The sequence below is a fragment of the Aotus nancymaae genome, unplaced genomic scaffold (genome assembly GCF_030222135.1).
Source record: "Aotus nancymaae isolate 86718 unplaced genomic scaffold, 86718_ANA_hifiasm-v0.15.2.pri h1tg000051l, whole genome shotgun sequence".
Lineage (NCBI taxonomy): Eukaryota > Metazoa > Chordata > Mammalia > Primates > Aotidae > Aotus > Aotus nancymaae.
Genome location: NW_026988465.1, coordinates 8178820 through 8204028, shown reverse-complemented (window position 1 = coordinate 8204028; position 25209 = coordinate 8178820). Strand labels below are relative to the sequence as shown.

At 39.9% G+C, this 25209-nt stretch overlaps 1 protein-coding gene and 1 long non-coding RNA gene across 2 annotated transcripts in view; both read right to left on the bottom strand.

Annotated features, from left to right (window-relative positions):
- LOC135269221 (uncharacterized) overlaps positions 1–15131 on the bottom strand; it is a 62639-nt gene extending 47508 nt beyond the window's left edge. Inside the window, exon 1 of the long non-coding RNA XR_010337539.1 lies at positions 15077–15131. This is a non-coding gene — a long non-coding RNA (uncharacterized LOC135269221). The remainder of the gene's footprint in view (positions 1–15076) is intronic.
- A 3515-nt stretch (positions 15132–18646) lies between these two features.
- The window catches only part of SMIM13 (small integral membrane protein 13), a 43327-nt gene continuing 36764 nt past the window's right edge, over positions 18647–25209 (bottom strand). Inside the window, exon 2 of the mRNA XM_012440358.3 lies at positions 18647–23298. Within this exon, the coding sequence (XP_012295781.1) occupies positions 23111–23298 (188 nt within the window). The 3' untranslated portion in view covers positions 18647–23110. The remainder of the gene's footprint in view (positions 23299–25209) is intronic.

Here is a 25209-nt window from a genome sequence, read left to right as displayed (position 1 = left end):
TTTATTTTATTTACTCATTCATTTATTTTATATATTTATTTATTGTATTTTTTTCTGACATAAAAAATACAATAAATAAATATATAATATATATCTGTCTCCCATTTTATTTATTTATTTATTGTATTATTTTTCTGAGATGGAGTCTCGCTCTGTCTCCCATTTTATTTAGTTAGTTAATTTATTATTTTTTCTAAGGTGGAGTCTCGCTCTGTCTCCCACTGCTGGAGTGCAGTGGTGCAATGTCTGTTCACTGCAACCTCCGCCTCCCAGGTTCAAGCAATTCTCCCGCCTCAGCCTCCTGAGTAGCTGGGATTACAGACACCTGCCACCACGCCCAGCTAATTTTTTTAATAGAAACAGGTTTTGCCCTGTTGGCCAGACTGGTCTCAAACTCCTGACCTCAGTTGATCCACCTGCCTCAGCCTCCCAAAGTGCTAGGATTACAGGCATAAGCCACCACGTCTGGCCCATTCATTCATTTTAGAGATGGGTCTCCCTCTGTCACCAGGCTAGAGTGCAGTGGTGCAATCATAGCTCACTGCAGCCTCAGACTCCCAGGTTCAAAAGATCCTCTCACTTCAGCCTCCTGAGTAGTTGTAAGTCAAGCTAAACTTCTTTATTGCTTATAGGATGTCTTTCTTAAATTTTTTTAAATTTTTAATGTGGGAAAAAAATTTTAAGTGTTCCGTTTAGTAGTAATTGTCTTCACGTTGTTATGCCACAGACCTCCAGAACATTCATCTTGCAAAGGTGAAACTCTGACCCATTAGACAAATCCCCACTCTCTCCTGCCCTTGGTGACCATCATTCCACCTTCTGTCTTTATAAATTTTGAAGTCATACAGTATTCGTGTTTTCGTAGTTTATCTCTCTTAGCATACTGTCGTCAAGGTCACTTCATGTTGTAGCATGTGTCAGAATTTCCTTCCTTTTTAAGACTGAATAATATTCCATTATATGTGTATACCATGTTTTGTTTATTCCTACATTGGTGGACATTTGGGTTGCTTCCATCTCTTAACTATTGTTAGATGGGACACGCTGGCATCTAAGTATGTCCCACTCTGATCTGAGGGACATCTGCCCAAGCCAGGGCATCAGTCAGCACCCACCTCTCTCAGGAGCCAGGAAAAAAATCCTACAGCCACACAGACTGTGCCAATCATGGTCTCCGTACTCAATGAGATCCAAAGACTGCTGAGCATGCTTTCAGTCAGCTTGGCCTGCTTTATGTATCTGTCTCAAGCCTTGTCCACTTTTCCTGCACCTTCCAGCAGGCATAACCACTCTGCCTGCATTTTGCAGACAACCTCTGCTTGTGTGGTCTGGCCTAGCAAATGGCATTAACCATCCACCCAGCTTGTGAAGCCAGAAATGAAAATCATTCCATTCCTTCAGGCCCCATATCCAACCAATGGCCAAGAGTAATAGATGTTAGCCTCTGACTCCACAGGATCTGCTCACTGGCATGATTCCCATGGCTGTGTCCTTACTGCCAGGTGCCATCATTGCAAGCTGCACAACTGCAAAGACCTCCCTGATTCCACACGTTCTGCCCTTTTCCATCTGCTCTCCACCCTGCTACAGGGAGACCACCCTCCGCTTCCGATATAATCTTGCCACCGCTAAGGGAACCCCAATGACCTCCTTGAGTGGACCTCATCTCCTGCATCTCCTCCTGCCCACACCTGCTTCAGTCTGGCATGAAGCCCCTCCACATGCATCAGGACCTGCCATACCTTCCTAAATCATTCCTGCTATTTCTCCTGCCTGGACACATTTCCCTTTGCTTCACCGGCCTAATTCTTCCTCATCATTCATGAAGCACCTTGGACCCTGTATCATTCCTGAGCTCAGGTTCTTTCCTCCTGTACAGCCTCCATACTGGAATACCTGTTTCACACTCCTCATTCAGTTGCTGAAGGAATCATTTCTTTCCCCAGATTCCCACAGTCAGTCTGCCTTCTTTGCACAAGTCCTCAGGGCAGAAGGTCATATTCCCATCCCCACTCCCCCACTACCTTCTTTTCCACAGTAAGGAGACATTTCATAGCGTAATAGTACATAAGAGCTTCTCAAAAGTCCCATTGTTAAGCCTAAGTAGCGTATAAACAAATGCACTTAAGAGGAATGTTTAAATTGTGAATTATAGGTACAAAAGGCACTGTAAACAATTTAAACTAGTGAAGAATTGCCCTGCTGTGTGTCTCTGTTCTATACAAGTATTCATGCACCAGAGCTGAGTCACGAATCAACAATGAAGAATGGACATTCAGTTCCATGGCAGAAACCATGAATGCTGAGGGCACAGACAGACATTCATTTTATGTCCCCTGCTTTCAGTAGTTGATGAAAAATTAGCCTTTCTGTCTGAGGCTTTCTTTGTCTGAGCTCAAATTTCATTTTGAAAATTCCAAACAAGCTCTCTTCAATTAAAATGAATCATTTTCCCACATTATAAGAAATGTAAAAGGTTTCTGAACAAAGTTGGTTGAGCTTGGGGAACTGGCTGGTCAAAAAAGAATGAAGGCTGTCAAATGACTTTAATAAGATCTTGGATGAGCAGGATGAGGTTTTTAAAGGAAAGATATTCCTTGGAGGTGCAAACCTTTTTTATATTAGCAATTTTGGGAGATTGGAATTTGGATAATCCTAGGCTTAAGCAGGAATAATAGAAAGAAAACATGGCCATCTGCTTTTCTTAATGTTTTCATGGAAAGACAACTTTTAAATTTACAAGACTAAATACAATCTTCTCTTCCTCAAATCCAACTTTGTATCTTAATGTGAATTATTTCAGATTGATTCTTTCAATAGAACAACATAATTAATATAGTGCCATATTTGGAATTTGGAAATAACATTTTCAGGTCTCTCAAGAAGTTATCTGTTTTCATATTCATATTTTAAATTAAGACAGCACCCTCCAAAAAGCAACTGGAAATTCAGAAACTAGAAACTAAACCAAATTAATTAATTTTCACTCAAAAGTAAGGAAAAACTAAAAATTAACCAAACTGCAATAGAAATACTAGTAGAGATAAAAGCAAAAGTAAAGGATTTAAAAAACAAACAGTCTGGGTGCGGTGGCTAACAATTGTAATCCCAGCACTTTGGGAGGCCAAGGCAGGCAGATCACCTGAGGTCAGGAGTTTAAGACCAGCCTGGCCAACATGGTGAAACCCTGTTTCCACTGAAAAAAATACAAAAGATTAGCCAAGCGTGGTGGTGCGTGCCTGTAATCCCAGCTATTTGGGAGACTGAGGCAGAAGACTCACTTAACCCAGGAGATGGAGGTTGCAGTGCGCCAAGATCGCACCATTGCACTCCAGCTTGGGCAATAAGAGTGAAACTCCATCTCAAAAAAAAAAAAAAAAAAAAAGTAGAATTGATGAGTAAAACCAAGATTTTTGCTTTTAAAAGTCTAGCAGAAAAAAGATAACAAAAGATTTTCCTATTCTAATATTTCATATAAATAATATCACACAATATGTGGACTTTTGTGACACCACGTTTTTGAGACTCACCCATATTGTAGCATATATAAGTTATTCAGTTCTTTTATTGCTTAGTAATATACTATTGTATGGATATGCTGCATTTTGTTTATTCATCAGTTGATAAGACATTGAGTTGTATCCACTTTTTGGCTATTGTTAGTAATGCTGTTATGAACATTCATGTACAGATTTTTGTGTGGACATGTTTTCACTTCTCTTGGGTAGATTCCTAGGAGTAGAATTGCTAGGTTATATGGTAACTTTATGTTTAAGGTTTTGAAGAACTGCCAAACTCTTTTCCAAAGGGACTGCACCTTTTTTTTTTTTTTTTGCCTAGTGGCCCTAGCTAGAATGTTCTATGGTACAATGTGGAAATGGAAAGAGTGACAGCCTCATCCTGTTCTGAACTTACTGATTTTTAGATATTTGACATATTTCTATCAATTGCAGTCATTATTCTCTATGTGACCTCAAATTCTCCCATTTTTTGACCAGTGGGAACTTCTTCTACTTAACTCCTATGGTCTTTTAATGTAACCACATCGGTCTTTGACTGCTCCCTCACTTTCTGGTGCAATAGTGTGCCCCAGATCCAAATAATGTTTTCCTGCCCCAGACATGGATCTTCAGTTTTCCAAAAACTCATTTCCTTTATGTTGGAAATGGTATTGAGAGACCACAATCTGGATATTAGAAGTGACCAGTGCTACGAGTAATTTTGCACCTAGATCCTGTGTTTGACAAGGCTAGGAAATAAGATGGTGGGGTTGTTATTTTATAAGAGGGAAAAGCCACAAATTCATACTTATATTTTTAATTTAAATTTAAAAATATTATCATTTGATCTCATTTCTCTTACACTGAAAACCTTGATTATTTTTAAGAGTAATATAATTATTTATTTGTCATATAACAGTTTCCAAGTAACAATAACAATATTACTACTAACAATTAGATACTGAATGCCAGTTGAGATTTTTTTGGTAGTCATTCTCATCATGAGAATACATTATCTGAGATGTGCTATATCCTAAATTCATTTGGAATATTTTCCTCTTTATGACTCTTGCACTAACTTGATAGACAGGTTCATTTGTTTCCATTCATTTAGCATTTTTAATGACTATTTTCACTCCTTTAAAACTTAATTTTGTGTTTTAATTATGTAAAATATTTATAGGGTTTTATAAGACAATATTTTCACAAAGTTTCACTCCCATTCATGTCCCTTCTACCCTATTCCTGCCCTCCCCATAAGTAACTATTGTATTAGTTTTTATTTAACCTTTAACTTTTTTCTTTTGAAAAGTACTCCAGTACAACCTAGAATAGAAATGGGATTAGTTGACATTCTTTGGTTATTTCCATTTTCAAGGTAAAACGTTCAGTATAGTGTTACGTATAGTGTTTTCTGAATCATTTTTTTGTAGTACTTTATCAGATTTTGAAAAATCTATTTTATTCCTGGTTTGCCAAAAGTTTCTTTTTTTGCTGAAAGTTTTTAAAGGTGTCATTTAGCAAATATATTTTCTGTATCTAAGATGATCATATGATTTTTCCCTTGTTTTTCTTAATGTGGGGAATTACATTGATTGATATTCAGATATTAAACCAACCTTGCATTCTTATTTAAACCCAAATTGGCTGGATCATAATCATTTTTATATACCACTGGGTTCAATTTGCCAATATTTTGTTTAGAATTTTTGCATCAACGTCCATGATAGAGACTGACTCAGGAATGCTCTTTTTTGTAATTTCCTATACACATTATGCTGGCTTCATAAAAAGAATGTAGAAGTGTTTCCTCCTTGTCCATTCCATCAATGTTGTGAGCTAAACTGATTTGTTTTTAAAGTACTAATCAAGCTTTATTCTTGGAATAAATCCAAAAATGTAGCATATAGTTGTGTTTTGTTCTTCAAACTAGTTTGATAATCTTGATATTTTACTTGGGATATTTTATGTATTTATATTGGGGTATCTTATATATTTATCTCAGTAATATAAATATATAAACTATCCCAAATAAAACATCAAGTAATTATTAATATATTTGGGTTCATTTATACTTATTATTTGTTGTATATTTAGCTGATTTTATGTTTTTCCTTTTTTTCAGTGTTGTCAAATTTATCAATCTCTTCTCTATCTCTAGATTTCTTTTACATAGTTGGAAATCTCCATTCTTGGGTTATAAAAATAAAATGGATGTTTTCTTCGAGTTCTTATATAGATTTTGTTGTTGCTGTTGTTTTTCCTTTAGATCGGTAACACATTTGTAAGTTATCCTGGAGTATATTCTAAGAAAAAGATACAATATTATCTTTTGCTTTATAGCTACCCAGTTGCCCAAACATTATTTAAAGTTAATGTTTCCCCTCTGACTTCAATGCTTGCTTTGTCATATACTAAATTTCCCATACACACACACACACACACACACACGCACACACACACACATATATATATATGTATTTCTGTATATTCTATTCTGATCCACTGGTCTATAAGTCTTTTCCTGAGCCAGTATCCCACTGCTTTAATTTAGAGGATTTAAAATGTTTTACTACATTCTAAGAGGATTAGCCACGCACTACATTATGTTCTTTCCAAGTATTTCCTGGCTATTCTCACTTGTTTATTCTTTCATATAATCAACTCGTCTAGGTCCAGGAAAAAAAATATCTGAGGAGATTTTTATTAAGGTTGCACTAAATTTATAACTATTTTAGGAAGAAGTATCATCTTTATCATGTTGAATTTTTCCTTCAAAATTATGGTATGTTTTTCAATTTGTTCAAAATTATTTTTAAGCCCTTCAAGAATTATTATGGTTTTCCTATTCTTTTTGCCTATCTTATTAAGTTTATGTATAAGTATTTAAATTTTTGTTATTACACACAGGGTCTTCTCTTCAAACTGCTTATTTTATACATATGAAAGCTATTGATTTCTGTATGCTCATTTTATACGCTGCTAGTTTATTATCTTATGGTTTTAGTACTTTTCCATTGATTCTTTTGGGTTTTTCAGATATGCAGTTAAATTTTCTGTGAACAAAGTTTGTCTCTTCCTTTTCAATTCTATGCTTCTAACTGTTTTCTCCTGTTTAATTGCATTAGCTAGCATGTCAGTGCAATGTTCAACAATCGTAGAGATGGTGGGCATCCTTGTCTTATTCCTGACTTTAGGAGAATCTTCTCAAAAATGTTTGACATTTGAAGATTAAGTATGAGGCTGGTTTTTGGATTGCTATGCACACACGTGCACACACACACACATTTTATTATGTTAAAGATGTAGGGCTGTGCTATTTTTTAAATTGCGTGCTAGACACTTGGTTTTGAAAAATTATTGTAGAAATAATTTGAAGCCTAGAATAATATATCTTGCTCCACAGAGAATTCTTGTTGCTTATTCCATAATCCTGGGGGCGCTATTAGCAATCTGGATTCCCCCTATTCTAATTTTAGAATTTGAGATTTTCTAGGCCTGCAGAATCACCCGAAAAGAGGCTATGAGCCTTATAAAGACTCAGTTAGTTCTCTTCGCCCTTCCTTCTAGGGACAGCTCTTCAGGGCTCCAATCTCAAGGTATAGGGAACCTCCCAAGACTTCTGCCCCTGGCAGGCTGCAGACCACAGCTTTTTCTCTCTGGCTCAAGATATTTCTTAAACTGCAACTCTGTCTTTCAGTTGCCCTTTGAAGATCTGCAAATGTTCCCCAGGACAAAAGAAGCCTTAAATATGAAGCTCACTCTCCTGATTTGCATCTTCTCCCAGATCTTGGCCAGTAAATCTTTATGATCCTTTAGCTCTTCATGATTTTAAAACTTAATTATATATTTCACGTAGCTTTTACTAGTTATCATGAACAAGAGAGCTGGTCTGAATTACCTAGTCCTCCGTCACCAAAAATGGAACTCCTATATGGAGACAACAGCTTTTAAAACCAATAAAGAGAAAAAGAAAGCAAGGAGACTTTTTGAAATCATATATTTAATATTTGAAAGATTTCCAGGTGTGTCTAAACCACCTTTAGAAACAGATACTTCTCTATTGACAGCTAATGCATGAAATTCACGACTAAGAAAATAAAATTTATTTCCATAAGAGGTCCTCCAAAGTAGCATAATTTTAGAGCCACACCTTCCTTTTTACCCTATTTACATATGGTCTAGGCTCTCCTACACTTACCTTCTGACACGGGAAATGTTATCCTTTTATAAAAAATTGAACTCTCAAAAAAAAAAAAAATTGAACTCTCAAAAAAAAAAAAAAATTGAACTCTCGGCCGGGCACAGTGGCTTACACCTATAATCCTAGCACTTTGAGAGTCCAAGGCAGGTAGATTGCCTGAGCTCATGAGTTTGAGACCAGCCTAGGCCACGTGGTGAAATCCCATCTCTACTAAAATACAAAAAATTAGCCAGGCATAGTGGCATGTGCCTGTAGTCCCAGCTACTCGGGAGGCTGAGGCAGAAGAATCGCTAGCACCCAGGAGGCGGAGGTTGCAGTGACCCGAGATTGCACCACTGCACTCCAGCCTGGGTGACAGAGCAAGACTCTGTCTCAAAAAAAAAAAAAAAAAGAAAGTGAAGCTATCAATACCTGTGAAAAGAAGAGGTGGTAGGCGGGGAAAGAAAGAGAAAATGTGAAGCTATTCTTTGATTCTTATCTGATACTAAGTAAATTTCCGCATGTCAATCACTCTCCTCACAAACAAAAAGTCAATAAACAAACAAAAAAGGAAACTACAACGAAAACAGCATAACCTACTTCTAACGTTCTGACCTACAGAAGAAAATGCTTGGTGTTTTTTGTCATCCCAGCAAATACAATAGCATGTAAGGTCCTTTGTCTGGACTATACATTTTCATGGGACTCTATTCTCAAGTTTCTCAATCTAATTTCTTTCATGCACATTAAGTTCACTCAAAAGCATGCCTCATAGACTTAACAACAACTGCTTTCCTTCCAGTTTAAAAAGCAACTACTGGCTGGGCGTGGTGGCTCACACCTATAATCCCAGCACTTTGGGAGGCCAAGGCAGGGAGATCACCTGAGGTCAAGAGGCTGAGACCAGCCTGGCCAACACAGTGAAACCCCGTCTCTACTTAAAGTACAAAAATCAGCCAGGCCTGGCGGTGCGCGCCTGTAGTCTCAGGTACTCGGGTGGCTGAGGCACGAGAATCGCTTGAACCCAGGAGGCGGAGGTTGTGATGAGTTGAGACGGCACCACTGCACTTCAGCCTAGATGACAGAACAAGACTCTGTTTCAAAAATAATAATAAATAAATAAAGACCAAAGAAGAACAACTACCCCAAAGATTACAAGTCTTCTGGGCAGGAGGCTGGCTAATACACTGGAATGGGACCTGACATTTAATGGGAATTGGCAGTACAGAACAGCACCTGAAGGTGGCAACCGCGGAGCCCCGTGGTGGTGACAGGTACAGGGGGACTCATTTCACACAGGACCCAGAGGTGCTCTATACTTGGTTTCCAATGTTCAAAATATACATCCAATATTAGGGATCTTTTCTGGCAAGACCACAAACTAAAGTAATGCAGACAAGCCTTCCCTCCTACTGCAAACCATAGATGAGCTGGATATAATGGCAGTATTTTATCCCATCCTGATAGAGGCCCTAGGACCTGGTGTATTAGCTCACATGGACAGATGTGACCTCCAAACTTCAGAAGGCAAAGAAATTGGACCAGGCCCTTGCATGAGTCACTGAGCCTTGCTTATGAAAGGTGGACTAGAAACGTCTGCACACGGCCCAGCAAACACAAGAAATGTGATCATCTGTGCAGGGACTATGATAAGGGGAAGATCACCCCCTGTCTAAAATTAAAATTCCAGGCATTTCATGTGTGTACCTATGCAACAATCTTGCACATTCTTCACAGGTACCTCAAAACCTAAAATGCAATTAAAAAAAAGGAAAAAAAATTCCAGGCATTTGTCATATGTGGATATGAAAGAACATAAACCCAGGTTACTACCTCATATCATATCATATAAAAATAAACCCGGCCAGGCGCGGTGGCTAATGCCTCTAATCCCAGTACTTTGGGAGGCTGAGGCAGGTGGATCATGCAGTCAGGAGATCGAGATCATCCTGGCCAGCATGGTGAAACCCCATCTCTACTAAAAATACAAAAACTAGCTGGGCATGGTGGTGCACACCTGTAGTCCCAGCTACTCAGGAGGCTGAAGCAGGGGAATTGCTTGAACCCGGGAGGTGGAGGTTGCAGTGAGCCAAGATTGCACCACTGCACTCCACCCTGGAGACAGAGCGAGACTCCATCTCAAAAAAAAAAAAAAAAGATTAAATAAATAAGAAAGCGAGATTAAAATTTTGCAAGAAAATCTAAACAAGTATGAATTTACTATGAGTGGCAAAGATTTTCTTAATAAAAACTACAAATCCAGGAGCTATTTAATAAATACCGATAGTATATTTGACTCTATAAAAAATCTGCCAAGCACAGTGGCTCACGCCTGAAATCCCAGCACTTTGGGAGACTGAGGCAGGTGGATCACTTGAGGCCAGGTGTTTGAGACCAGCTTGACCAACATGGTGAAATCTCATCTCTATTAAATACCAAAAATTAGCCAAGCGTGGTGGCAGGTGCCTGTAATCCCAGATACTTGGGAGGGTGAAGCAGGAGAATCACTTGAACCTGGGAGACAGAGGTTGCAGTGAGCCGAGATTGCGCCATTACACTCCAACCTGGGCAACAAGAGCGAAACTCCGAGAAAGAAAAGAAAAGAAAAAAAAAAGAAAAGAAAGGAGGGGAAGGGGGGGAAGGGAGGGAGGAAGGAAGGAAAGAGAAAGAGAAAGAGGAAGGAAGGGAGGGAGGGAGGGAGGAGAGAGAGAGAAAGTAAAGAAACCGGGAAACAAGTCAGTATAGCTCAAGAAGCTTCAACTCTTAAATATGCAACAACCATGGGTTCAAGCGATTCTCCTGCTTCACCCTCCCAAGTATCTGGGATTACAGGCACCTGCCACCATGCTTGGCTAGTGCTAATGCTAATGATGATGATGACTAATTAATGACTAATAATAATTACTTAGTTAAAATTAACAAACATATTCAGCCCCAATCACAAGAAAGGTGGATAGGATGAAACATTTACTACCTCCTGAGGTCCTGATGTTGAAGAATGAACATTATTGTCTGTCTTCAGATTTTGCTGAACAAGCAACTTTGTTGAAAGAAAGAAAGTGAGGAAAGAGAAAGACAGACGGAAGTAAGAGAGGAAAAAGAAAGAGAAAGGAAGGGAAAAAACAAAAAGAAAAAAAGGAAAGAAAGAAAAGAGAGAGAGAAAGCCCCACCCATGACAATCAGGCTTTTTAGATGCAAGCAACAGAAACCAACTGGGGCTGATTTAAGCAGGAAAGAGATGTATTAAAAAGAATATTTGGCCAGGCGCGGTGGTTCATGCCTGTAATCTCAGCACTTTGGGAGGATGAGGCAAGCAGATCACTTGAGCCTAGGAGTTTGAGACCAGCCTGGGCAACATGGTAAAACCCTATTTCTACTAAAAATATAAAAACTAGCAGGGCATGGTGGCACATGCTTGTAATTCCAGCCACTCGGGATGCTGAGGTAGGAGGATCAGTCAAGCCTGTGAGGCAGGGGTTGCAGTGAGCTGAGATCACACCATACTCCAGCCTGGACAACAGAGTGAGACCCTGTCTCAAAAAGAAAAAAAAAAAGAGAGAGAGAGAGAGTGAGAATATCGGGTATCTCACAGGATCAGTAGGAATACAGTCAAGGGAAGCACTAGTGGGACCAATGTCACCGTCAGGGTGCGGAGCTGGCCTGGTGATGACAGAACAGCCCTTGCCTCCTGCACTGCCCCCGCCATGTCAGCACACACGCCACCCTAGAACCCCTTGGGGTGGGCGACTCAAGCCACTGCAGCTGCCACGGCAGATCCAGAGCGACGTCTCTGTCAGGCAGCCTCCTTGGGGCTCTGAGCTTCTACCCGGCTCAACCACTGGTGGGAACATGTGTCTGTGGAGACGAGGTGATGTGCTTGCACCATTGCTGCAGTGAAGGCAAGGAAACTAATGTCTGGAATTTTCTTTTACTGAGAGAGATGGGCTTGGCCTCCCAAGACACACAAGGTGGGTAGACACATGTGTTCCCCCAAGCGATCATTTACTGAATCACCCCAAAAAATTGACATAAGTCCACTATAATATGAAAATAATTTAAATAAGAAATGCAACTTCCTGTAAAGGGGAAGGTGAAATAAAGAACTTCAGACAATAGAAGATAGGAAAGAGAGAGGTACAGGGTGGTATTTGTTACCTAGGGCTGCAGTAGAAAAAGTACCACGCACTTGGTGGCTTAGAAGAACAGAATCTTGGCTGGGAGCTGTGGCTCACGCCTGTAAGCCCAACACTTTGGGAAGCCAAGATGGGCGGATCACCTGAGGCCGGGAGTTCAAGACCAGCCTGGCCAACATGGAGAAACCCTGTCTCTACTAAAAATACAAAAAAATTAGCCAGGCATAGTGGTGCATGGCTGTAATTCCAGCAACTCAGGAGGGTGAGGCAGGAGAATCACTTGAACCCAGGAAGTGGAGGTTGTGGTGAGCCGAGATTGCGCCATTGCACTTGGGCAATAGAGCACAAAACTCCATCTCAAAAAAAAAGAACAGAATCTTATGCTCTCACTGCCTAGGGGCTGGAAGTCTGAAATCAAGGCATGGGCAGGCTTGGCTCCTCTTTGGAGGCTCAGAGGAAGATTGGCTCCACACCTCTCTCCTTGCTTCTGTGGTGCTGGCAGTCCGTGGCTTCTTTGGTTTGTCAATGTCTCCATCCTCACATTTCTCTGGGGCTCTGAATTTCCCTGTTCTTATAAGGACACTAGTCATTGGATTAGGGCCCACCCCAACCCAGTATAACCTCATCTTACTGTGATTACACCTGCAGACACCCCATTTCCAAATAAGGTCACAGTCACAGCTTCCAGGTAGACATGAATTTTGGAAGGACACTATTCAAGCCAGCACAAGGGGTAAAGAAAGGATAGAAATCACCTGCAGGGACACATGTTAAAAATACAGCTTCTTAGTCCAGACCTCCAGAGGGTATGATTCAGTGGATTTCAATAAGACATGGACAAGACTCTGCACTCAGCAAACACCCAGCTGATTCTGCATGCTGAGAACACGAATCTAGAAGGAGGCGAGTGAGTGAGCTCCTGGAGGTGCCAACAGAAGGCCACAGGACCACAGGGGTCCAGGGAAGGCTGCATGGAAGAGGTGGCCCTTGAGGTGCAGGTGAGGGGTCACCAGGCCAGGTGATTGGCATTTGCGGCAGCATGGGGCAGGACTGACAGACGGATGGTGTGGGTCAGGAATAAAGCGGCCTGGAAAACAGGCCAGGGCCCTGGGCTTCTTTCCGTGTTTCATTTTTTGGTCTGGGGAGGAGTGGAGGACTTGTTTTTACATGTAATCATTAATGAGTATGCGTTAGCCTGACAACAGTCCACGCAAGATTTGTTATGTATTTGGGTTTGCTTTCTCAATCAAATTAAACGTGACTCTGAGTCTACTTACCAGGGCTAGTGAGACATTCAATATTAGTCATTACTGGCAACGTATCTCTCTCTCCCTAAGAGCCCAATGGGTCCTCCACAATCCAGAAAACTAAGCAACAGCCTTTGCTCTTCAGGTCATCAGCACTCTCACTGAGACACTCGCCATAGGCCCCGTGGGGTCCTTCTTGCTGCTCACAGCATCGCTCCCTGGGTACAAGGTGGCCACAGAAAACTTCCAAAGCCAGAGCTTAGTGTTCAGATCCCAAGTATCTGCAAGCCACCCTCATTAAAGACCTGCAATCTTCCAGACTATGTGGACACAGGGTACAGGTTTCTACTATTTTTTTTTTTTTTTTTGAGACAGAGTTTTGCTTTTGTTACCCAGGCTGGAGTGCAATGGCACGATCTTGGCTCACCGCAACCTCCGCCTCCCAGGTTCAAGCCATTCTCCTGCCTCAGCCTCCTGTGTAGCTGGGATTACAGGCACACACCACCATGCCCGGCTAGTTTTGTATTTTCAGTAGAGACGGGGTTTCTCCGTGTTGTTCAGGTTGGTCTTGAACTCCCAACCTCAGGTGATCCGCTGCCTGTAATCCCAACACTGGGATTAGAGTGTTGGGATTACAGGCGTGAGCCAGCGCACCCGGTCTGGCTTTCTACTATTCACACCTGGGAATCCAACCACACTGCCCACAGGCCGCTTGCTCTTGTTAAACACACCTTTCCTCCAAACCTTTTTAAGTCCTCCTTGTTGGACAACCCAGATTTAGAACCCCAGTGAGCCTAAACCTGTTGAGTCCGTATGGAGTGAGGGAAACCCAGTGCCACACCAATACTCTCTCAATGAGTTTATCCAGCCAGGTATGCTCATATAACTTAGGGCTTCATCTTCTGTTTGCATTTGAATATGCGTTCATTTTCTTTTGTGCTGAATGACATACAGTGATTCGAATGTTTTAAGTATTTCCCCTTCTCTAAGTAACAAGGCAGAAGCCCAGGGTTTGCACTTATCACATCCATGGCCAAGAAATTGAACTTCAGTTTCTTTACCTGTAAAGGATAATACCTTTCCTTCCTTCCTTACCCCTCACAAAGCTGTGAAGTTCAGTGAAGGCAGTATATAAGAAAGGATTTTGCAAATGACAGCTACTTCAACACAAAACTTTACTATTTTTTACTATTTTGGGCTGGCACAGTGGCTCACACCTGTAGTCCCAGCACTTTGAGAGGCCAAGGCAGGTAGATCACCTGAGGTCAGGAGTTCAAGACCAGCCTGCCCAGATGGTGAAATCCTGTCTCTACTAAAAATACAAAAATCAGCCAGAAGTAGTGGCTGAGGCCTGTAGTCCCAGCTCCTCTGGGAGAATCACTTGAACCCAGGAGGTGGTAGTTGCAGTGAGCCAAGATCACACCACTGCACTCCAGCCCGGGCACAGAGTGAGACTCTCTCAAAAAAAAAAAAATTTTTTTTTATAAAAAAGCCTTACTATTTCCAAGATATCCCACCAAAGATAGGGTTTCTCTGACTCCCACAAATAAATATGTGCGCCTTGGGATCAATCATCCTCTCCTCACTCATTTGCTGAAATGATTTACTTTTTCGAGTCCTACACAGGGAAAAAACGTTCACATGCTATTTGGGAACACTCCTTTTCTCTCCAACTTCACGTGTTCATCAGTGGGTGTCAGAGAGACTGTAAATATTGTCACCTGACTTGGCTTTAGGGGGAGAAAAAAGATGCCCCTGTGTGGCCGGCACGATCCTGGTTTATATCTGTTGTCCTGGACCAATGATGTATAATCCACCCTCCTCCCCTCACTCTCAAGCGCTCCAGTTTGATCAACAACTCACATGCTCGCCCCAGCTGCTTTAAGGTAAAGAAGGCTAGGTTAAATACCTATGACACAAAACAAGGTGCCATATAGTTACCAAGCTTCCACCCAGCGACACCCTTTTAAAGGAGCACACCCCTGAACAGACCGGAATAGAAAGGGTCCTTACCTGCCAACTCTTGAAAACTGTCGCCACCTCGTGGTCACAAGCTGCTCTTCTGATAGCACCGGACGGGATCCTTTGACCTTTGCAGAAGAGATGGACTGAAATGGACACAGAAGATGCAGCATTAGAGGCATGAAGAATATGGATCTCATGAACATACACTTCTGTGTTTGCTGATTAAAGAAAATGGCCACTTTCAGGAGACGCTCATTAGGCAGGCATAAGGTATCTTTTATAATATTTTAAACTCTCAGATTCCAACAAAAAGATTGCAGGCTAAAATGTTATTTTGATATAAGTTCTACTTTATCTTGAAATATTGTTTAATTAATTCAACATAGTGGGACTGGAGGCACTTAATTTTTAAAAAATCCACCAACAAATGTTCAATTCTTGTCTGGGATCAGGCCACTGAGGGAAGGAAGACATCTCTGTAAGAGTTTGTCTGGGAAGGGGGCTGTGTTCAAAGAACACTTTCCTGAGAAAGTGATTTGTGAGCTTAAATTGAAAGAAGGACTGGAAGGGAAGGAGAGAGAAGGCAAGTGTTTGAGTGAGGGGCGTGTCCAGTGGAAGGATCCAGTGAGCAGGGCGGGGATGTCCGAGGACGGCATGTATGCATAACTGAGGGATGACTCGCGTGGCCATGAGCGTATAGAGTAAGAGGATGAGACGCTGCTGGGGAGACTGCAAATGCAGACATGAGTGTGTCACCAGCACACTGAAGATTTTCCACCTTTTTCCTAGAAGCAATGGGAACCTATTCACATGTTGTAAGCAAGAAGACAAATTTGGAGTTGTGAAAAGCTCATTCTTGGTAACAATAAGAGAAAATATGGGCCAGGTATGGTGGCTCACACCTGTAATCCCAGCACTTTGGGAGGCTGAGATGGGCGGATCGCGAGGTCAAGGGATCGAGACCATCCTGGCCGAAGGTAAAACTCTATCTCTACCAAAATTATAAAAATTAGCTGGGCGTGGTGGCGTGAGCCTGTGGTCTCAGCTACTGAGGAGGCTGAGGCAATAGAATCGCTGGAACCCGGGAGGTGGAGGTTGCAGTGAGCCGAGATCCCGCCACTGCACTCCAGCCTGGGGACAGAGGGAGACTCCATATCAAAAAAAAAAAAAAAAGAAAGAAAGGAAAAGAAAATACGAAAGATGGGCTGTAGATATTTGAAATGGCCACTACTGCAGTGGCCCAAGTGAGCATTATCATAGCAGGGAATAACCGCTATATGCTGGGCACACTTCTAAATGCTTTGGGTATAAACTCATTTCCTCCATTACAAAAGCCCTCTGAGAGAGGTACTACTATTCATACCCATTTTACAGACGAAAAATGAGGCACACAGAAGTCTAATTTCACAGGCCACAATTTATGTCTAATTTTATGACAACTACATTACATTGCCTACAGACAGTAATAAGAAAATGGAAGAAAGTATATGGTTTCAAGAGCTATTGCAGAAAAAAAATCAACAAGACTCGCTGATGTGTTGGGTATAGGACATCGGAGTATCAAGAATGATACCCAGGTTGCCAACTGCAAACTTAAATGCTGAAATCATCCTTCGCTTCTCCTTCTCCTTCACAATCTAATCTCAAGTCCTATTGATTTTTCATATCCTCAAACTTTCCATGCTCATTGCTCCTTTCCAGTCTGCCATTAGTTTTTTCTTGCTTGGACCAGTTAAAAGACAACCTGTTTCCATTGTGCCTCCAATTAGTCCTCCTCCCTGCAGTTAGCACGAGCTAAGCCACCTGCCTCTAGTCCAGGTGGCTGGAAGATCAGTCGACTACTCAGCATATGTTAAATAAGCACATCAGTGCTCTCTCAATTTAAAACATGTTAGTACTCTCTGTCTCATATGACATGAACCTCAAAGCCTTTGCCACTGCACACAAAGTCTTTTAGTGATCTAGACTATACATGTCTAGTGTCAAAACAGTGAACCCCCACCCCCGCCCCCGACACTTGCATTCTCTATTTCAGGAATGACCAACTGCAGTTCTCCAAGCAAGGCACCTTCCGGTGACACTGCCTGTGCACATTCTTTTATCTAGAATCCTCATCCACTACTTGGAAAACTCCTACTCCTTTCTTTTTGAGATGGAGTCTCGCTCTCTCACCCAGGATGGAGTGCAGTGGCATGATCTCGGCTCACTGCAACCTCCTCTTCCCAGGTTCAAGCAATTTTCCTGCCTCAGCTTCCCAAGTTGCTGGGATTACAGGTGCCCACCACCACGCCCAGCTTTGTATTTTTTAGTAGAGATGGGATTTCACCACGGTGACCAGGCTGGTTTCGAACTCCTGACCTCAGGTGATCCGCCCACCTTGGCCTCCCAAAGTGCTGGGATTACAGGCATGAGCCACCATGCCTGGCCTCCTTTAAGATTCTTCGTGAAGCTTTTGCTGTCCTTCCCTTCTTCCTCCTCTAATCCCCACAAAGTTCTTTGTAAACAGCATCATTCTTACAATTCAGATGAAGTACTTACACATGATAGACTAATGCACTTGTAGAGATGCCCAGGGGATGGGGGCCAGGATGAGGAAAGAGCATTCTCACAGCTCTCCCAGAACATTCCTCTTCCATTTTCAGGAAGCTCCCTCCTCCCTTTAAGGACATCCCAGACCTTAAGATCAGTCTTCCAAGTCCCTGACATGGCCCCCAAGTCATGGTTATCTTCTCTATTCCAACTGTAGCCATCATGTGGAAAGTATTAGCTGCCATTCTGAGGTTCAGATAATATGCTAAAATGAGTCACTGTTCTCAGATCCCCCTTTTCTATGGCTGTTAGTGTCACTGCTCAGAACTACTTCACCTAGTCTCCATCCCAAACTTCCTATCCTACACGTCACATTCATTTTTTCAATCCCTATCCCTTCCCTTTCACCCAGTTTACCAGTGCCTTACTGATCCGACTTCTCTCAAGACCCAGCCCAAATTCCAGGGCTAATCTCCAGCAATCTCTAACGACCTTGCCTTTCAGACACACCTGTCTTGCAAAATCCAACCCTAGCACCAATCCACTTTTTCCCATCCCACATTCTTAGCAGCTGAGCACTGGAGAAGTCACAACATGCCCCCAGCCAGTGAAATTCATGGCTTTCTATCTCAACTGCATTCTCAAAGAAACTCCTCAATCTTTTTACTTGGCTTTGATCAGTTTCCTCCATCTTCCTGGTTGTTAATACTAACAAAGACGTGAAACATGATCTATGGCAAACAGGTTAACAAAACAACCTTGAGGGTGTTGAATATTGCATGGGAAGAAAACAGAAGCTTAAATAAGGTAAATGTAATAACATAGCTCTAACGCTATATATACACACACACACACACATATACAGTGTTAAAGGACATATATATACGTGTGTCCTTTAACGCTGTATATATGTCCTAAGTCATTTACTTTCATGGCACTAAGAAATATTATTTCTTCTAGATTTTTAGAGTTTGAAAAATAAGGGGAAGTGTGGACCATTAGTAAGAATGGCTGCTTTCAAATCCCTTCACATCCAAGGCACTCTTCATGCTTACTATCCTTTAGCAATGAGACACACACAACTTTTGTTTGTTTTCATTTTAATTTATTCTGTGTTGTTTAAAGTGAAAGTCAAAACATCATACAAACCACAGAAGCTTTAGAGTACTGACCGGTTTTAAAACAGTGAATGATCATTTACACACATTCCTCATCTTTAATTTTACATCTTGTTATATATACAAAGGTACTATTAAAACACAGAATTCTAAATCTTTATAAACCTATTTGTCAAGCAGCAAGATGGCAATGCCTCATAGCAGAGCACAGAATATTTCCTATAAGGAACCACAGCAGCAGTATTTGGTGAATGGTTATGCATAGAACCAACTTGGAGGATCATGTTAAACATTCCCCATGAAACAGGCAGCACACGTACACTAACAAATGAAAAACGTAGCTTTAATTGATGTAAGATAAAATGTTACTCTTTACACTTTGAGTTAAAAACTATAGGACACTTTAGAAGCAGACAATACAAGGTGCTTTAGTTCTAGACTCCACAACAGAACACTCTCCCATTAGTCGCTTGAGCGTCCATAACCTTTGAGGACTACTCAATGGCTTTTTAAAGTCAACCTCAAATATAAAAGCACTTAAAGTTTACCAGGCAAAACCTAGTTACATCTTACGTTAACACATACTATTTGAGAAAACTGAATTTTAAAAAGACTGCATCATTGTTCAAAATTCGTTATTCAAAATTGTACTTTTAAGAGCAACAATTTTGTTGCTCTTTCAAATCTTTCAATGTCATGTTTTGTGAATCCACTACTTTACATATTCCAAACTTTCAGCAAAATAAAATTAAAATGGGTTTTCAACCTACTATCTAAAGAAATGGGTCTGCATGTCTGTGAAGTGTCTGTCTACCACAGAGCAATATATTTGTTTCAACTATGAAAATACCACTACGAAATCCATCAAGTGAATTTTATATTCATTTTGATGGAAATATCAAAAATCTCGTTTAACAGCACTACACAAATATTTAGTATTTTTGGCATTTAAATCAGAGCAACGCAACCAATGCAATTGGTACAGGCAATTTTCACAAAAAGTTTCGAAGGCAAAACATTTGGAAATGAATGGCTGGTTGGGAAGGAAATAAAACCACCTACCAGTCCTCGATGTTGGAATTAATCCTCGAAAGATGGCGTGCTGATCACCATCATTCTTTGTGGGAGCTTAGACAAGATTCTAATACAGGTATGTGTTTTTAATGCTCGTAAACTGTTAAGCTCTAAAATTAATCACAGGATAGTTCACCTCCCACCGAGACTGAAAATGTAGTTGTGATGCAATTCTGGTAAGTTTGCTACAAAAGCACTGAACAGGCAAAGGAAAAGAAACACTATACTACATAAATAATTCTGTTAACTATTTATCTTGCCTCTTTTAGTGGCATTAAGAAATATGTACCATGGTAAGTGTGTTGTGAGGTGCACAAAGAGAAAAAAGTTCTAAACAAAAGATTTGTTTGTAGATCTTCACATTGGTATCAGTGATGTTTCTTTGCCCTCCCTAAATGAGAGTCTAAGAGCTAATTAGTATGCTTTTAGGTATATCTCACAAGTTAAATATTTCCTAAAATTACATAAAATAAGACATGCTTGAAGCATAAATGTCAATAAATAATGCCAGCATACGTATCTCTACAAAGATTAACCTGTATTAATTTGGGCATGACTCTTCCAGACTTTGAGGGGAGAGTTACATCAGCCATCATTTTTCTTTTAAATGAGACAGACTCTCCCTCTGTTGCCAGGTTGGAATACAGTGGCGCGATCTCGGCTCACTGTGATCTCCACCTCCTGGGTTCAAGCAATTCTCCTGCCTCAGCCTCCTGAGTAGCTAGGACTACAGGTATGCACCACCACACCCGGCTAATTTTTTGTATTTTAGTAGAGAAGAGGTTTCATCACTACAGGCATGCACCACCCAGCTAATTTTTTGTATTTTAGTAGAGAAGAGGTTTCACCATGTTAGTCAGGCTGGTCTCAATCTCCTGACCTCGTGATCCGCCCGACTTGGCCTCCCAGAGTGCTGGGATTACAGGCGTGAGCCACCACGCCCAGCCAGCCATCATTCTTTAATATTGACACAAGAAGCTCACTAGCTACTTTAAGATTTTCAGCAACTATTATCTAACCTCAGGTATCCACCATAAAACAGAATCCATAGTTCAAAACATTACACTATGAAAAATCTAATTTAAATATCTTCCCACTATCAAGAAGTTTTGGGGGAATTTTTTTTCTGACTATTTTAAGATGATATTTAGCTATTACAGAGCATTAAAATTAATGCTTCAAACTGTCGCTATTTTGTTATGCCCTAGAGTCACATAAAAATAGAAACGTGTATCTAATAAAGAAATGAAGACAGAAAGACTATGCCTAGTTCTCAGCTGCTAGGAAATATTCCCCTAGCAAATAAATAAAACTAAAGTTATGTCCTGTGAATTCCCTTTTAGTAGCTCCAAAAGCTACAATATAGCAAAGAGGTGTTCATCACAAACACAACTTGGGACAGAGTCAGTGAACTGTTAAACAAAACTCTAAGCAAGAAGTATGAGGTATCAAACATAACAACACACCATCATAATAACATAGAGGTTGAATAGATATCTTGTGATGACTAGTTCTTAATAAAGGTTTTAAAAAAACATAAAAAGAACTTGGATTAATAAAGTAAGTTGGCTTTGCATTTCATTCTTGTTACAAAGCAGGTAACACTAAACAGGAAGTTTCTTTAAGTCCTATCTCTCCTCCCTGGTAAACACTCAGTCCAGAGTTCAGTTAAGACAAACATAGAAACCTGGCAAGAGAGTCATTTTACAGCCAAGCGGGTAATTTCACCCACTGCTGTTTTCCTCAATACCCATTACCTTTGAGGTCTTGTCACTGAATTGTTTGTGAAGAAGTGTTTCTCTCCACAACACATTCCTTGAGTATAAAGTCCTTCTATACAAAGGGAGTAACTAATCCCATTCTTCCTAAAGTAGAAGGTAGTTCTTAGATTCCTAAGTTACCATTCTAAAATCTTGAATAGGTTACCCCCCACCCAAAATAAAATGTGTTTCACACAGGATAACAATTTTAACATTATGAGTCAGAATCAAATTCCCCAATAAATAACTGCTATCCTAAAAAGAAAAATAAATTTACAAGCTACCATTTTTAATTTAACCTAAGATACTACCAATTGTTAAGCTGCACCGTATGTATCACTAAGAAAAAACACTGCCCATTAAACTATGACACAATGCTTTCTTATCACAGAAAATGTTTTTTATATTTATTGAAACAGCGCTTTGAGTTAAACAGATTTTTATCATATTGATCTTGCACATATGTAAAGAAAATGTGTGAAACAAATTGGTTAAGTAATAATTATAACTTCATATTCTGAATCCAACTCTTCTGAATCACTTTTCAAAACACAGTCCTTGAAGTCTCCATTTTTCCACGTAACGTCACCCCCAGTGTTGTCAAGAGTACTGGTTATACAGCACTTCTTGAAAGAGTGCTCCAACACTGTCTTCTGTTCAATAGCAGCAGGGAGCTTGGGGCAAAAAATGATGTTTGATGCCTTAACAGCAGTCCTGCTCAGTGCATGAATCGATCACACCAGCGTACTGTGGCTCTGAATTTTGTTTCATCAATTCTCAGGGTTTTGGCAATTTCTCCTGCCTTCAATTGCATTGCTTGGTGTGTGATAGGCAATCCTTTTGCATGTGTCTCCCTGATAAAATGTAGTACAGCTTCGTCTACTTGTGGGTATCTACCTTTCTTAGGTCCTGTAAAACATTTTGTTGTTGCTTTGCAAGAAAATATGGAATTTCGATCATTTCTCCAGCGACGAATATTTGCTTCACTGATATCAAATGTATGCCCCGCTGCTCTGTTTCCATGCTTTTCTGCATACACAATAACTTTTCATTTCAATGCTGAATCATACTGTAATCTTTTTGAAGACATTTTAAAATGTCAATTAAATCTGACACATTTGATACCAACAATACACGTGTTGGCTAAAGGGATGACACGTTGACAAGCTGTAAATTCGCACATGCACAAGGTAGGAGAATTACATGACTATCACCTGGTTGACAGTAATGAGACGCATCCCAATTTCTGACAAGTTAAACTGGGGAGAAAAATGAACACTTTAGGGCTAATAAAATATGGTTTTTCAAGCCTTTAATGTTTACCAGATCTGCAACAGTGCGAGAAAATAAGCCCAAAAGCCAAGGAATAAGTGTCTAATTAGAAAGCTAGTGAAACAAAAGATTATCCTTAAGATGAAATTTATAATAGTCCAATTTGGTTTTAATTCCCTTTATTTTTATATGGCTTACATTTTATATGGCATACTTAAAATCCAATACAAATGTTCTTCAGTCATTAGTAAATTTCAAAGCCAAGTCACTAAGAGACAGAAGCTGCCAACTGCCTTTCATCCTTCACGAGTACAGGACTATGTCTGGGGTCAGTGGCCTTCGTCAGCAGGTGCCCTCCTTTGGCGAGCAGATCTGATTCTGTGTGGAGAGGAGGAAGTGTCTTCTTCAGTTTCAGACCCTGAAGGTTCATGATCTCCCTCTTGGGATCCTGTGTCTCCCACCAGTTCCCGGAGAAACTTGAATTTTGATAAAAAAAGATGCCATACAAAATACCAACCTATAGAGAAAGATAAAAACATTAAGAAAAGTTATTACACAATGTCATCAATTCAGAACGTTATAGTAAATGGGGGGCACATTACAAAATAATGTATAAAAATATACATAATTACAAATATATATTGATAAACATTTTTTGTACAAGGAATAAAGATAAACTCTGGGATTACAGTGATGGTAAAAAAACAGTCTCCACCCTCGTAGAATTTAGAATCCAGGCTGAGTCCATCTACAGTAAAATCATAATGAGTTTATGATATCTAAGTAAAAGTGTTACTTTTATTAAAATCAAATTTTTGAGAGCATTTTTCTGGGAAAGAAAGAATATACTTTGTCATTTACTTGAACTTTCATCTCAGTGCTATTTATTTACTAAAAGCAAGTTTGTTTCAGTCAGAATGCATAAGAACTTAAATAGTAGGACTTAAGTGCACCATGGTGAAAACTACTCAGTCAGGACCAAGCTATTCATAAGTTTCTGGAAATAATTTTCAAAGAAAATATATTTTCTTAAATTATATAATGAAAGACTAAAGCCACAGCACCAGGATCTTAAAGATGTTTAAAACACAGATTTTAAAAATGCAATATTTTCATGTCAAAGTCATTAAAAAGTATGACTAATTCTCTTTTAACAAAAAAAAGGTTTTGTTTTTGAAGGAGTATTAAGTAAGGTTTTTAAATGTTCACTAATAAGAAATAAACATTAATCAATAAAGGAACACACAGGAGAAAACCTCTGAACCTATGCTTGGTTGCTCTGAAATGTTAAGAGCATAAAATAAACTAACCATTGTGACAAGGATTTTCATGCTAACGTGTTTTCTTGATGCTGTCTACTTTAAAGACTCCAGTTGTATAGAATAGAAATGAAACACAGCATATTTTGTGAAAACAAAATACAGCCAGCTTTTCTTGCCCAGTGTAAATCCAGACCAAGATAAATGGCTACGTAAGGGGAGTTTCTAATTTTTTTTTTTCTTACAATCTCTGGGAAAAAAATTCCTATAAACCCCTTGACACTAAAGACAAACTTCAGAGATTTAATCCATTTCTCAAGTTTTGCTTTAAGCTTGAGTGCTGAGTACTACCTGAACCAAAACATAAATATTTTTTGGTCAACTGTGTGTTTGAGTAAAGCACCCAACTTTTTAATATATTATTTTAATGAAATTCCAAATTAGCATCTTTTCTCTTCACCCAAAATTCTTTGTAAAACAGGCACAGCAAATTAGTGGAAAGAACACGGAGGAAGGAGTCAGTAGTTCCAGTTCTGACAGAAGACTCACAAAGCTATAGTGAGGAATGAATGAGAAGGTAACAAAAGGGCTTAGGTGCCTGGCATTAAGCATTTTCTAAAATGCTCAATTGTTGTCAGTTGTGGTTGTCCTTAGAAGTGAGATCTGAGGTCACTTCTGTTGGGTTTTTTAATTGAGATACATTCACATACCATAAAATTCATCCTTTTAAAGTATACAATTCAGTGTTCACAGCTTGTACAACCATCACCACTACTAAAGTCCAAAATGGTTTCATCAACCCTGGGAAGCCTCATACCCATTAACAGCCACTCCCTATCCCTGCTCCCCCCAGCCCCTGGCAACCACTAATCTACTTTCTGTCTCTATGGATTTGCCTATTCTGAACATGTCATTTTAATGAAATCATACAATATGTGTCTGGTTTTTATTTTACTTTTAATTTTTATTTTTTCCACCTGAATTTCACAGGACTGTGTCTGGTTTTTCAAACTCAGCCTGTTTCCAAGGTGTGTCCATTGTGTTGTATGCATCAGTACTTCATTTTTTTTATGATTGAATAATATTCCATTTTACGTGTATTACATCCTGTTTAAGGACTCATCAACAGATAGACATTTAGAAGTTTCTACTTCTGGCTATTATAAGAA